Below are 13909 nucleotides of genomic sequence, written 5' to 3'. Positions count from 1 at the left end.
TGCCACTTGCCAGGCAGACATGCTCTTTGGCTTCCCAGCAGCTGCCAGGACAGCTCAGCCAATTCTGCACCAGGGGCTTGGGGATGTGGTTGTCTGCTTTCACAAAGGTCCTTGGTGGGATTTTGGGGGAATTACAGACAGACTGAGGTGCCTGCCTCGTTGGGATGTGAAGACAATGCAGGGACGTGGGTGGGGGCTGCCACACGCCTGTGGGTCTCAGTGCCAGGAGCTGGGTCATGGCACCTCTTGCCAGTGCATATGTTGGCTCCTGGGCACTTCACTCTTCCCATTTGGAGGTTTCTTCTCCCTGTGCTTTCCCCATCTGTGCAGAGGGAGAGCCTGTAGCACCCTTCTTCGCTGCGCAAACCCTCTGCTCCTTCCTAGCCAGGAGAAGCCATACAGAGCAGTGAACAATGCATGGCACAGAGCCACTGTCACGGTGTTATTTCTCATGATTACTCACATTGATTCTGACCGGGCTACATAAACAGTTTTCCCAGTTGTGGCACAGAGATTCAAATCCCTTTCACCAGCAGAGTTCATGACCTGTCTGGGACATGCCCTTTTCTCCCGTCCCTCTGCCCCTCGAGGAAAGGCTTGCCTATCGTGTTGTACCTGGGTACCACTCAGTGCCGCGATGCTGCTCCAGGAAGCACGTCCCAGAATCAAACCCCTGTGATTTCCATTGGTGACACTGACCCTCCGGCTTTAGATTCTTGATTAGTTTTTCATCCCTTTAGGTAAAAATGGCACTCAGGATCTGACGGAGATGCTGGGAGGTGGGTGTGCTCTTTGTATGCTGGAAGTAATGGGTAGGACAACTGGCAGGTCTCGAGTGTGGGGAGGCCAGAGGGAAGGGCGGGGAGAAGGAATGGTGACAGAGGGACTCAGACACCTGGAGGTGACATTGGACAGCTACAGGAACCAGAGAGGTGTGGGAGCCTGCTGGCAGCAGAAATTTGGGCCGTGGGGGCTCGAAGACCATCCAGCAGAGGGGAAATTCCCTGCAGGACTGTAAACAGAAACTCCAGCGCAGAGGGCTGGGCAGGGGGAGGTGTGGAAGGGGCTCTGTGGGGAGCAAAGCTGGGTCTCGCATTCATTAACATCTGCATGAATGATCTGGCAGAAACAATAAACAGCACACTGATGCGGTCCCCGGCGAGGCAGGCAGCGAGCGAGGGCCAGATTCTCAGCTCTGCTGCAGCAGCACACGGAGCCCCTGAAGCTGGTTGGCCCAGCTGCCACGCCAGCATCCCTCGTGCTGACAGCAGCTCCAGCACCACGGCCGCGGACACGCTGATGCCACGCGGGCGCACCGCTGGCTGCAGCCCCAGGGGTCAGCTCAGCACGCTGCAAAGTGCTGTAGTAGCCTCGAGCAGCAGGAAGCCTATTAGCGCCAGGAGGAGCGGGCTGAGTAAGGGAAACAACGGGGATGAGAGCCAAGCAGCTCTCCGAGAAGGGGAAGTGACCTAGGAGCGGGGCTGTGGTGTGCCATGGGATGGGAAGGACGGCAGCAACCCAGCCTCGGACAGAAGGGAAGGAGGTGCGTAAGAGGTAGGGTGTGAGCTGGGTGGAGGGGGCTCTCCAGACCCCCACGCTAGTCTAAAAGAGCTGTAAGGAGCACGTCTGTCCTCTGAGCTGCATGCTATGACTCCACTGCCATCCCTGCCTGCCAGGGTGACGCTGGTCCCCACTGCTCAAAGTGCTTCTCTCCCCTGTGGGACCGCCTCGTGTCCCTATAGCAAGCATCACGTGCCTCTACGGCCTTAATTAAATGTCAAATTAAATGAAGACACAGGGTTAAACATTCATTTGCAGTATTCAGAACCAGAGTTACAACAAGACAGACAAATAAAACCCGGTGCCTAAGCTGCCTGAGAGCCTGAGCTTTGTTCCCAGCAGCTCCCCGAGGTCTCTTCAGTACTCTGGGTCTGTGCTACCGAGAGCTGCCTGCCTGCTGCAGGAGCAGCCCAGAGCTGGTCCACGGGATGTGACTTACCCTGTGCCTGGAGCTGGCACAGCCAAGGCGTGCCCCTGGAGATCCTGGGGGAGCCCCGCAAAGCCAGCAGGCAGGAGAGAGGAGGAGGAATTTAGGAATTTAGGAATTTTATTTTTTAAATGTGGTCAACAGCAGAAGTGAATCAGCTAGGAAGAGAGAAGCCAAACTGAAGGTTATGATGTGAGCACTAAGGCTGGAGATGAGACATCCCTGTGCAGAAGACAGGATGGGCGGCTGGCTTGCTAGGCAAGCAGTGCCCTATCACACAAAGTGCAGGAGTGAATTTTGGTGGGAAATGAGCTGAAGTGGGCAAGAAGAGCTCAGGGAGAGCCATGGAATGGGCTGCCAGCAGTAGAAGAACACAGAAGGTGGCATTAGGCGTTCCCCAGGGAAAGCCTCCAGGTCTACCTGAAGTGCTGAAACCCAGAAAAACATCTCACTGCAAAGCACTACATAAAATTACATTTCCCCTTTGCTGTGGAGCTCCTGCACCACCCTGCCCGGGGCAAAGGCTCAGAGTGGCCACAGTGCCACCATGAGTGCCAGCACCACTGCAGGCTGCCCCGTCCTGCAGACCAGCCCCGAACTGCTGCCGCAGGGACGGGCTCTGCGGTGCCAGAGCTGCTGTGGCCCTGCTGCACAGGCGGGTAGGCACGGTGTCCTGTGAGTGCGCAGGTGCAAGCGGGAATTTGTCCAGACACAGCTCAGGGTTGAGTTTGATGAGGTGTTAATTAGACCATTCATGCAGCCTGAGCTGTCGGAGAGCAGACCACCTTAGCTACCTATGGCGTCTGTAGGTACAGGCATCCCAGAACTGCTCAGAATTTTTTTTTTAAAAAAAGTAGGATTTTAAGGAATTAACATAGATTTTAACAGCAGATCAGGAATCAGACACAAAGGTTAATGCATCACTGAATCACAATTTCAGTGCTGGAAGAGCAGAAACACGAGGGAAAGCTATTAGGAGATTAGAAGAGATGCTAACATGTGTTAAAGCTCACGACATTTGGTACAGATCTCAGGCAGACATGTCTGCACAGATATGGCTGGGGGTCTTCTCATTTATTGTTCCTCGTCTGGAGGAGCCTAGTTCTGCACTGGACACTCACAGGCATCGAGTTGTGACTTTCTGCCGTGTCTGGGGGTGCAGTAGCAGGACAGGGGCAGGCAGGCACCACTGAAACATCGATATTTGGCCTGTCCTCTTGCTGACAAGGGCTTCTGCCCTCTCTGCCACACAAGCACCGCAGCTTCACCCTTTTCCAAGCTACAGCAAGGCGTGTGGCACAGGCTGTACCAGGATATTGAATAGGTCCAGAGCAGGAATTTTATGTAAAAAAAAATCAAGCCACGGGATGAGGAATTAATGATATAAAGGGAAGGATGCTGCAGTGTAAACTCAAACTTGGGTAGCGTTAAGCTTGTGAATGAATGCATTCATAAATACATTGAACTGCGATGTGAGGGATGTGGTGAGGCATTTTGCAGTTGGTTTTGCAGCAGAAATGGAGATCTGAGATATAATCAAAGGATCTAGCTGTTGCTTTTTCGGGGGAAAGATTTAAGGCAATTTTTGTGACTGAAACTTGATCTGGCTGGCGAGCCAAAATCGCTGTCACCGGTATAGGGACAATGAGCTGGTAGGAAAAGACATAAATGAGATTATACTGCTGCATAGGTACATGGCATACCTTCGTCCTGGCTGCTATCTACAATCTCGGTCATTCAATCTCAGAAAAGATGTAATAGAACCAGAAAGGTAGCAGAGAGGAGCCAAGGGTGTGCGGAGGTATGTGATGTCCACCACGTGAGGGGGGATTAAGTGGGTTGTGCTTTCTCCTACAATTCAGGCAGCGGGTTGGAAGGAAGCTTTGGAAGGCTTTTTGACACCGTGTGCCATGGCATTGCAGGAGTTGTCACCAGTGTGTGATCAGAAAGGGACTGGACAAACTGATGGTGGGGATACGTGCCAGTGGTAATGCAGTGCCGCGGTGCAATGCAGCCCCTGGGGGCCCTGGGGTGCACGTTGCACAGCTGGGTGGTGCTGCCCTCACCAAAGCTCTTTCTGCCAGAAGGCTTGGCCAGCCCTGAGGCACGGCGTGTTGGTTGCAGGAAGGTCTTGCTGAGCAGAAAGAGAACATGATATCGCAGCAGGTTTAACATAGTCCCCAGTGGGATCTACTCCAGAGCCTGATGCTGGCCCCAGCTTTCCAGAGCTGCTCTTCTGGTGGCAAAGCCCTGGCACAATTTGCTTTTATAGTACTCCAAGGAGTCAGAGATGCAATAAGCCATGTTTGTTACGTCCAGCTCTGGGAGCTGGGACATGCTGAACCACCTGGGGGCTGCGAGATGGTGATTTGTCTGCCTCGTGCAGCTGTATTCTCTGTTACAGGATCACTTTTTTATTTTTTTTTAATTTTATTTCAAGGTTGACAATCTGCAATTACCTTCATGGGAAAGAGATTTCCAAATGCAGATGGCTCTTTAATGTATCAGGAATAAGCCTAGGAAGTTCCAGTGGCTGGAGGCTGAAGCCAGACACATTCAGATGAGGAATAACATACTTGGAGGCTAATTAACCATGGGAGCAATTTGCTTAAGGTTGCAGTGGGTGCTCGGGGACTGGCGAGTACTGGATCAGGACAGGAGATGTATTCCCGAGACGTGCCCACGTTCAGATGAAGGCTGTGATGTGCCTGGGGAGGTGCTCTAAGAGGTCAGACACGAGGGGTGCTTTCACAGCACAGAGGTTTGGGGACAGAGGCAGTGCAGCAGCCCTCCTGCCCCATCCTCGTGCCTGCCCTGGCCTCGAGGCAATGCCCCGTGTCACACCAGCAGTACTCTTCTGGGCTGCCAGCTGCTCTGGGTATCTGATATGAGCCCCACCAGATTTAGAGGACTCTTAAACTTGCTGTGTGGAAGCCCAGCCAGGCACGTTGCAGTATCTGGGGCTGCCACCTGAATTACGGGACGTGCTCCAGGCACTGCCCGTGTCCCCCAACACCACGCTCGTCCCTCTGCTCCTAGGGGGGATTCTCTGCACGTGCCCCGCGGCGTCGGTCGGTGCTCGCAGAGCCCAGCCTCGGGAAGATGGCAGATTTACTGCACCGGCATGGAGCATCTGGGCGGCACATGTGCAGGGGAGCTGATCCATGCCGGAAGCCTCTGGATCGCTCTGCCTGCGTGGTGCTGCACATGTGCGCATCGTGCAGTCCAGGAAATCCCAGGCAGACGTGTGCCAGCACCGGTCGGACTGCGGGGCTGTACAGAGCTTCGCTGGCCTCAAAATCCATGGCTCGAGCAGTACAGGTGCTAGAGGAATAAAGGGATTAATAACATCTGTATTCCTGAGCTGCAGATTTTTGAGTACCTGTGCATCGCTTGGTGTCCACCTGCCCTGGGCTTTCATTTCCAGCCCCAGCAGTACAACTTGCTGGCTGTTGAGCTGATCTCGGTTCACTCTGGAGGGTAGAGGCCAACAACCAAGTTACCTGGGATGCCCCAGGCACAATTCCATCATTAAGGCAGGGCCCTAAGCTTTAGCAGGAAATTTTGGTCTTCCTTCTGTGAAAACCTCAATAAAATGGCAGAAAAAAAAAAAAAAAAAAAAAGAAACAGAAAAAAATAACAGGCCCAGAAAGCAAAATTTGAGCTAGATATGCATCTTTTATGTTAAGATTTGAAAATGACTAGAACTATTCAATTTATTTCACTCTTATGGAGACAGAAGAAGAAAACTGAGCAATCCACGGCCTTTTCTTTGATGCCTTTGGTCTGCAGAGTGCTGCTTGAGTGCTGCTTGTGTCCTAGAATGAAATTTTCCCAGGAGGTTATTAACAAGAAGTCAATTAATTTCCCTGGGAGATGGGGCAGGCAGAGGCACTGCTGCTGCTCCAGGGATGTTGGCTGTTGTGGGGGGTTGCTTTGCTTTCAGTCCCTGCACAAAGACCGGTGTGGTGGGTGAGCAAGGGGGGAGTTTTGCAGAAGAGCAGCCTCAGAGGCGCCTCCATCACGATGGGTGCTCCTTTTCCCCTTGAACCGGATGCCCCGTGCACTCAGAGCAGATTTCATGCTTTGTGCTCCATCCCTCTGCAGCTGGGGAGATGTCCCCAGTGCCACCACTCCAACCAGGCCCTGGGAGAGACCCAAAGCACAGCTGAGGAACAACCCTGGGAACTGACAGTCACTGCCCTGCTGGGCAGCGGGAGCAGTGGCGCAGCAGCACTATTACAGCGTGTTATTGTTTTTCCATTGCTAATTGTGTCTCTTCCCTCCTGTCCGCAGGGATTTATTACCTCTGCCTTTGCCAGTGTCCTCTTATGCTTCACAGGGTCCAGCTGCCCTTTTGTCCCAGACTATAATTGACCATCGTCATTAATTTAAAGTCGGAATGATTGTTTCCGATCTATATTTAGGCTGAAGTTGCTGCTCTTGTTTCAGACCTGATTAGAGGCTCTTGTGCTGCAAAGCTTGCTGCTGTTCCCTGCCTTGCCAGCTGCTCTGAGCAGAGGTTTCCCCTCTCCCCACAAACCTTCCCCTTCCTCTCCCCTTCCCCTCCCACCCTGGGTTGCAGGCCTGGGGCGGCTGTGGGACTCGCAGCTCCTTTCCCTGGGGCAGCTCCTGGATCTCTGCGCACCAAAGAGCATCATCACATTCTCTTGTCCAAACTGGTGGCTGAATCCCCTGTTTTCTAAAAACTGTGCCCAGGAAAGAGCACCAGAACAAGGCAAGCATGTAGCAGTGGCTGTCCAGCCTTTCCTCCCATCCTCCAGTGCTCAGGGGCTTCCTGAGCTGGAGGTGGCATCTTTGCATTTAATAGCTGTGCCGGGTTTTACTTCCACTAATTTTCCCAGTCCCTGCTTGAGTCCAGGAAGGGGTCCCTCACCTTAAATACATGTTGGGTGAAGAAGTGACTCCTAATATGGGCCTTTAAAGCTTTTTCTTTAATCGCTACTGAAAGCTGTTTCTTTCATAGGACTAAGTACGTATCCAAGACCTTGTTCCTAACTGCTGCTGCCTTCGGAGAGATCCCTACCTGCCCCAGAACAGTGCTATGCTCACTACAAGGATTTGAATTAAATATAATTTATTCTTTCAGTTAAAGGATGCACGGATCTCATTAGGAAGGGTCTGACAACACCGTGAGCACAGTGACCGTCTCTGGGATCCTGTGATGTAGGATGGGCATCGGCTGTTTTCGGATTGCCCCTGTGCTTAGGGATGCCTGTGATAACACTGGCCTCATTTCCTTTCTTCCTCTGTTTCCCATAGGTTCATGAAAGTGGCTGGCAGCACGGTGGATGCTGTTACCTGGCAACAGTAGGTATTCGCCATTCCTCCTGCTTTCCTGCACTAACTGCAGCGATCCGACCACGTCCAGAGCAGAACTAACGGGCTGTCTGGGTGGGGAAGGGGGCAGAGAGCAGGAGCCACCTCCGCTGTCCTTGTACTGCCTTTAAATAGGAAAAGGAGGCGCTGCCCCTCCTTCTGGGGCCTCTGGAGGGAACGGAGGAGGGGATGTGTCCACCTGTACATGAGGCAGAGGCTAAAACCACCTGCCTGCTGGAAACCAAGCCCTGCTGTGGGGAGCTGCATCCACTGCTCCAGGTGCTGAACAGGGTGGGGAGGAGAGGGAGGGGAAAAAAATGTGGTGGAGCCAGGGGATTGCCTGAGAGACCTTTTCCTTCCTCCCCATGGCCGCTGGCCCAAAGCTGAGCTGGGGGCACTCTCCTTTGGAAGCAGAAGGCAGGGTGAGACCACTTTGTTTGCTCTGGTGCCTTGAGCACAGGAGCTGGGGTCTCAGGTCCTGGGTTGGCTTGTGTCCCCAGGCTGGTCACCAGCAGCCAGCCCTCTGGGGGTGCTCAGGGGGGTTGCTGGAGCAGAACAGTGTGGTGATTCGGGGTTTTCTAGCCAGGGTGCAAGGGCATTTGCTCCACTCCTGTAGATCCCACTTGCTCCCGTAAACCCATCTGGAGACCTGCAGAAAAGAGCTCAGTGGCTTTTAAGACACAAGGATTTCTTCTGAGCAGACCCAGGGTCTCTGTGTCATTGCGTGAACCTGGGAGCCTCCTGCAAAAGCAACGTCTGCGTCTGAGAGTGGTTTATGGCCGCGGAGCCGGCTGGCACCCGGCAGGTGCCGTTCCTCGGGGAGCTGGGGCCGCCGTGCTGTGCCGCCGCGCGGCTCGTCCAGGCTTCCCTGCAGCAGCAGCAGCTCAGTGCGAGCGGGGCAGCAGGGTAGCAGAGTGTTTGGAGCGGGATTTGTGTTACTTACAGGCTCACGCTGTGCAATGATGATCTATGTCTCAGCTGGGAGTTTGCTTTTCATGATTACACGATGTGCTGATCGCATTTACTTAGTCCAGGAATTCGCTTGCTGAAACGGGGCTTGATGGCTGGGCCAAGCCCTTGGATGAGCTGCAGGAACAAACGTCCAGCCTTCGCGCAGGGAACTGCAGCCCAGCGTGCAGGGAACTGCCCGCACGGCGCCTTGCAAACCCTTCCTTGCAGGAGCAGGGCAAGGTGCTGCGGGCAGGGCGGGTGGCACAGCCCCTGCGGGCAGGCAGAGCAGCCAGGATATCACATGCTGAACGCTTCCACCCAAGCACAGGAGCTGCTTCTCCCCCGGCCCGGGTTTCCAGCTCGGGAGGGTTGCACCCGTATGCTTTTGTGAGGACTGGCAATGGCCACAGCTCCAATCTGGGCTTCTGTACTGTTTATGAGTAAATGTCAAAACAGTGTCTCATCCCTCTGCTCCAAACAGCAAAACAAAACAAAACAAGGTCCTTTGTATCCAAGAAGAAAATTATTAGCAGGAAACTGAACTGCTGTCTAACTGCAAGCACGAGCCTTTCTGTTCCAAACCCTAGCATTCTCCCGGGATATTGGTTATAAATTTGTCAAATCTGTTATTCCTTTGAAAAGGTTGTGCTCCATCCAGAGAGGGAATTGAGTGGGGAATATGCTGCAGGGATCCCTATCATCTGTGCGAAAACACACGACTGTTCCCTCTTCTTGAAATACATCTGACAGAGAAGTGACACTGGGTGTAAATAAGCAGACTTGCCAGCCTTTCTTAGTATGGTTTCACTTACATATGTAACTCAGCATGTGTGCCTCCCTCTTCAGAAGTAATGTGTTGCTGGAGAGGGATGTGTGAATGGCTTAGAAATGCTCAGGGAATTTCCACTAGCAGAGGGTGTGGCAGGTAGGACTGACAGTGGCTCGGAGAGTTTTGGCATTTCTCGTGCAATTTAGTTTATGTTTGGTTAGGAGTAAATGCTCGGTTTATTGCAGACCCCTCAGTCTCTGGAACCACGTCTCCACTGCTCAGAAACCTTCCCGAAGCTGTATCTCCTCTTGGCTCTGCTCTGGAGCTCGGTGTTCCCGCACACGTTCAAGATTCATTGCCTCCTTAACCTGCAGCCGTGCCTTGGGCCCGTTCCTGCGCGTGGCTGCACGGCTGGTTTTCCATCTCAAGCGCTGTGCAGAGCTCCAAGTTTGGCTAATTTAATGGGCAATTCCCTTTGTGCAGCACTCAAATCCATGTCACTCGCAGGGAAGGTTAACGTTTGCATCTTAAAGCCAGTGGACATCTGTCCCCTTAGATCTTCGGAGAATACCATGTTACCTCCCAGGATGGAAAGTCACCCACGTTGTATGGCAAGCAGGGATGCCAAGCGCACAGATATGCGTGGGATGCTGCTTAAAGTGCTTTAACTGGGCTGGGTTTGGATGACATCTCTTCTGGCCTCAATACGTGTAATATGCAGGCAGAGATGCTCCCGAGGAGGCAGTGGTAGCAGGAGACGTGCCCCTCTTAGGGGAGATGCTCAGGGACGGGGCCACCCGTGTCGGCAGAGGTGTCCCGGTTTGGTGACAGCCGGGTGTGATGCTGACGGCCAGCTCGGCCCTGCTCGCGTCCCCAGCAGGCCCTAATTCCGAGCAGACTCTCCCCGTAGCGGCAGGCAACAAAGTAGATCCGGAAATTCCTGAGCTTTGGGAAGTGGGCTTTAATGTAATTAGCTGCAACAGAAGAAGAGGTCAGATAATCGGGGCAAAGGTTTCTCTTTAAAATGAAAGGGGAGGTAAATGAAACCAGCTGCCCAGGAGCCAGTGCACTGCCTTCATTAAATACGGGTCGGTGCTTGTGGTGCCACGCAGAAAGCTGTGGATCCTTCCAGAAAAGCATTGCAGGGGCAGCAGGAGGCACAGGGGTGGCAGGGCAGGGCCGTGCTGCCAGCCCCGCTCCGGCAGCACCCTCAGAGCCCACCCCAGCACCGAGGCACCTCCGGCTCGGCCCTGCCCCGTTGCGCTCCCTGCAGTGCTTTTTGGTGGGCTGATGCCTTGCCTTCGCATCTCGGCTCCCAGGCTGTGGCTGCAGCCAGGGTTTGGGGCCGGGCACGGGGCGCTGGCACAGGTCATGGCTCACCCCTTGGCTCGGTCCTGCCCGCGCTGCCGTGTCTGCCTCCGGGGAGATACAGCAGGGCCTCCCCCAGCATGGTGTGCTGAGCCCCTCCTGGGTTCCTGTGGTGTATATGAATGATTTTGTTCTTTTTTCCAGCAGTGGGGTACTCCTTGCTCTGCAGTGGGCTCAGCTCTGTACAGCACACCGATCCCTGCGACACTCGAGGAGGCTGCATGCGGCCCTTCCTCATAGACGTGTCTCATCCAGACTTCATTTGCTCCATCCCTCTTTTCCTTGGCTGGCCCTTATACTCCTGCGCATAGATAGATAGCCTGTCTGCAGGGATGGAGCATCGAACTGGGGACGCACTGAGCCAGCCCTGAGTGCAATCTCACTACCAAGTGCTTCCCATACCAGGAGAAATCACATGCTCTGTGCCCAGGTGGCCTTCAGGGCCATGTCATACCCAGAACCCACCCATCAGCCCGGGCTGGAGCTGCTCTGCTTGTCCCTGAGGCTCCAGAGACCTTGTGCCACACTGGGGGGGACCTGACCGTGCATCTCCTTTGGCCTCGGACCTCGGTGGGGAGGCTGCAGCCCTGGCACTGCCTCTGCCCGTGCCTGTGCACGATGCTGCTGCTGCTGCCCGGGGACATGCTCGGCAGCGCCGGGGCTCTGCAGCTGCTGCTGGCGGTGTCGGAGGTTGGAGAGTTGTGGCTGTTTGGGGTTTTTTGTTTTGTGTTGTTTTAAGTCAAGTGCACTGAGTCATTGTGAATATCAGAAAAGCTGCAGCCTTTGCCCCTGGGAATCATCCACGCCTAACGATCGCTTCTTCTGGTTTAAAGATCTGCCGCTTGTTTGCGTTCTGTGTAGATTTTTGTGCTGCCCTAACATGACAGCTGTAGTTCTCAAAAGGAAATGCACTTATGTGCCAAAGAGCCTACAGCCGCAGACGACCTCCCTGTCCCTCGGCAGCCTGGTAGCAAAGCAGCGCAGACACCCACACCTCTCCTCTCGCAGGGCTTGTGCAACTGGTGCCATTTCCCCTCCTAAGCAGTTTGGAGGCATTGAAAGAACTTGTTGGTGTCCCAAAACTTGCAAGGCAGATCTGCAAGAGGTCTCTGGCAATCTCAGAGAAATCTTGGGACTGTCTCCAGGCTCCGTGTAAATACCCAAAGCCACGGTGCTGCCCTCCTTGCTGCCCGGAGGGACGAGCTTTTAGCAAGGAGATTTCCTGAGACCAAAGCAGGTTGATTTCTGCTTTTCATCCCCACGCCAACCCCAGTTTCTCTGGCTGGTGTGAAATAACTGTGAATAACTCTGCCCCAGGGCTTAAAGGTTAAAGCCAAGATCATGTCCCCAGTTGGCAGCAGAGCTGAAGGTGAGAGCACACCTTGCTGGAGGAGGATCCGACCAGGGGGTGCCAGCTTGCCTTTGGCTTCTGAGGGTCCCTTTTGGGCTCTGAGATTGCGTTGGTTTTACAAGCTGAGCCCGCGGGCTGAGGTCTCGCTGACTCCATCCTCTCCCACTTCATTCAACCTCCCTGCAGCCAGTTTTCAGCCCAGGTGATGTTTTTTTTTTTTTTTTTTTTTTTTTTTTTTTTTGTCCACAGCAGTCCAAAAAATCGTTTCTGTTCAGTTCTTAAGTGCTGTAGTAAAATCCAAACATCTGCCATCCCCAGAGTCTGCTGCTTTGTAATTTTGTCTTAAAAAGTGATCTCTGTAAGCCCCCTGGCTGCCTGCTGCTCAGGCCCGCTGTCCTCTCGGCAGTCAGCAGCTCGGTGAGCGATGGCAAGCACTTCCCAAGCCCCCCCCCCGGAGATAATCTCTGCCCTTGCAGTCAGCACGGATGTGCCAAAATGCCTCTTCCCTATTTCCCCCTGATACAAGACTTTAGGGTGAACGCGGGGTCTGGCTGGCACGATCCTGACTTTCGCTGGGGGCCACAGATGGAAACGCACCTGGGAGTGGATTTGCAGAGCAGACCCTTGGTGTTTAGGGCATCTGCAAGCTGAGCTGTAATTCGTTCCTGCTCTGGGCCGGCCAGTGCTGGCTGTGCTCTCCCTGCAGCCCCGCACAGCTCCAGGCTTACCCCGTTACCTGTCACTGGGTCGGAGCAGTGAGAAACAAGAATCCTCTCTGAGCGTTCTTGCATGTTGCACGTGTGCCGTGTGCTTGGGCTGAGGCTGATTTAGGCTGCAGCATTCTTTGGGGTGCTCCTGCCCTCACCTTCCTGCACCCACATGGAGAGGGGTTTGCTGACAGCATTTCTGCAAGGAGACGTTGCTGCTGCCTCTCATCTGTGCTGGACCTGGTCCTAGGGAGACAGCAGCATTCAGCACCTGGCTGTTCACGAGGGCCTCGCTGTGGATGATGCTTGTCACATGGAAATCACCTTGTAGAGGAGCAGGCACCTCCTGAAAGGGGAATCTGCCTTTCCTCAGACCCCAGGACACCAAGGGCAGCATGCAGTACATATCCACCTGTCTGCAGCAGCATTACCCACAAGATATGTGTTACCAGAAAGCCCTGCTGCACTCTTCTGTGTCCATCTCCAAGCTCTGAGCCCTGAGGAAGCCTCTTTCCCTGCCATTTTTCCAGCTCCAGCGCCAAGGCTGGTAGGGCAGGCCATGGCAAACCCCCCTACCACAGCCCAGCGTGCCCTGAAAACACCCACGGGGGCAGGTGCAGGTGCTGTAAGGTTCGTGCTCTGTCACCTCCTTGCTGAGGTGCCCACAGGTGCTGTGCAGGGGGCGAAGGGCCCATGTAACACGGGGTAACACCAGCCCCCCCCCAGCTGCCATCATTCCCCCACTCCTGCGTCACCCGGCACGGCTCCGACGTGCGCCGGGGCTCGCTGCTGCACACTGCGGATCCGGGAGGAGGAGGTTCACAGAGCTGCTCTTGCAAAAACCATTTATCAGCCAAACGGCTGTCCCTGGGGTATGTCAGTGCACGCTGCAGCAGGCGTCCTGGTGTCACCAGGAGACCCGGGGACGTCTGCAAGGGTGCCACTGCTCCTCGTGTGGCGGCAGAGGTGCCAGCCCCAGCCACCCATACAGGAGGAGCCTCCAAACGAGGGATGTTTGCACCCCAGGGCAGACTGCTTTACCTTATGTCCCGGAGCCAGGAGCCAGCACTGAGGCATTTCAAAGCCTTCCTCCCACACTTGGAGACAGCTGATTCAGATTATGATTGGCAGCACTAGAGCCGTGTTTTATGTAAGCAAGCACATGGAGAGCAGGAACCAGCCCTCTGGATGGGAAGTGCTCTGTGCCATTTCCAGGCCAGCAGGGATCCCTGCAGGGGCAGGACATCCCTGCAGCCTCCCCAGTGGGGGATGCAGGGCAGGACACTGCCTTTCTTCAGAGGGGTACATGGCTGTGGGCTTTGCTTGGATGGAGAATGAGGAAAGTACTGGGAGCAGGGTTTGCACTGGTGCCCAGGGTCCCAAGCCTGAGGACCCCAGTGTTATTAGTCCTTGCTCAAAAAGACCGGCAGGGCTTA

At 54.4% G+C, this 13909-nt stretch overlaps 1 protein-coding gene across 4 annotated transcripts in view; it reads left to right on the top strand.

The window, feature by feature from the left end:
• HPSE2 (heparanase 2 (inactive)) overlaps positions 1–13909 on the top strand; it is a 108727-nt gene that overhangs the window by 80779 nt on the left and 14039 nt on the right. For all 4 annotated transcript variants that reach the window (XM_035311807.1, XM_035311808.1, XM_035311806.1 and 1 more), the window contains one exon: positions 7271–7318. In XM_035311807.1, the coding sequence (XP_035167698.1) occupies positions 7271–7318 (48 nt within the window). The remainder of the gene's footprint in view (positions 1–7270; positions 7319–13909) is intronic.

This window comes from Oxyura jamaicensis (assembly GCF_011077185.1).
Source record: "Oxyura jamaicensis isolate SHBP4307 breed ruddy duck chromosome 6 unlocalized genomic scaffold, BPBGC_Ojam_1.0 oxy6_random_OJ55, whole genome shotgun sequence".
NCBI lineage: Eukaryota > Metazoa > Chordata > Aves > Anseriformes > Anatidae > Oxyura > Oxyura jamaicensis.
The sequence above is the reverse complement of the archived record's forward strand: the minus strand, read 5'-3'. Positions and strand labels throughout refer to the sequence as shown.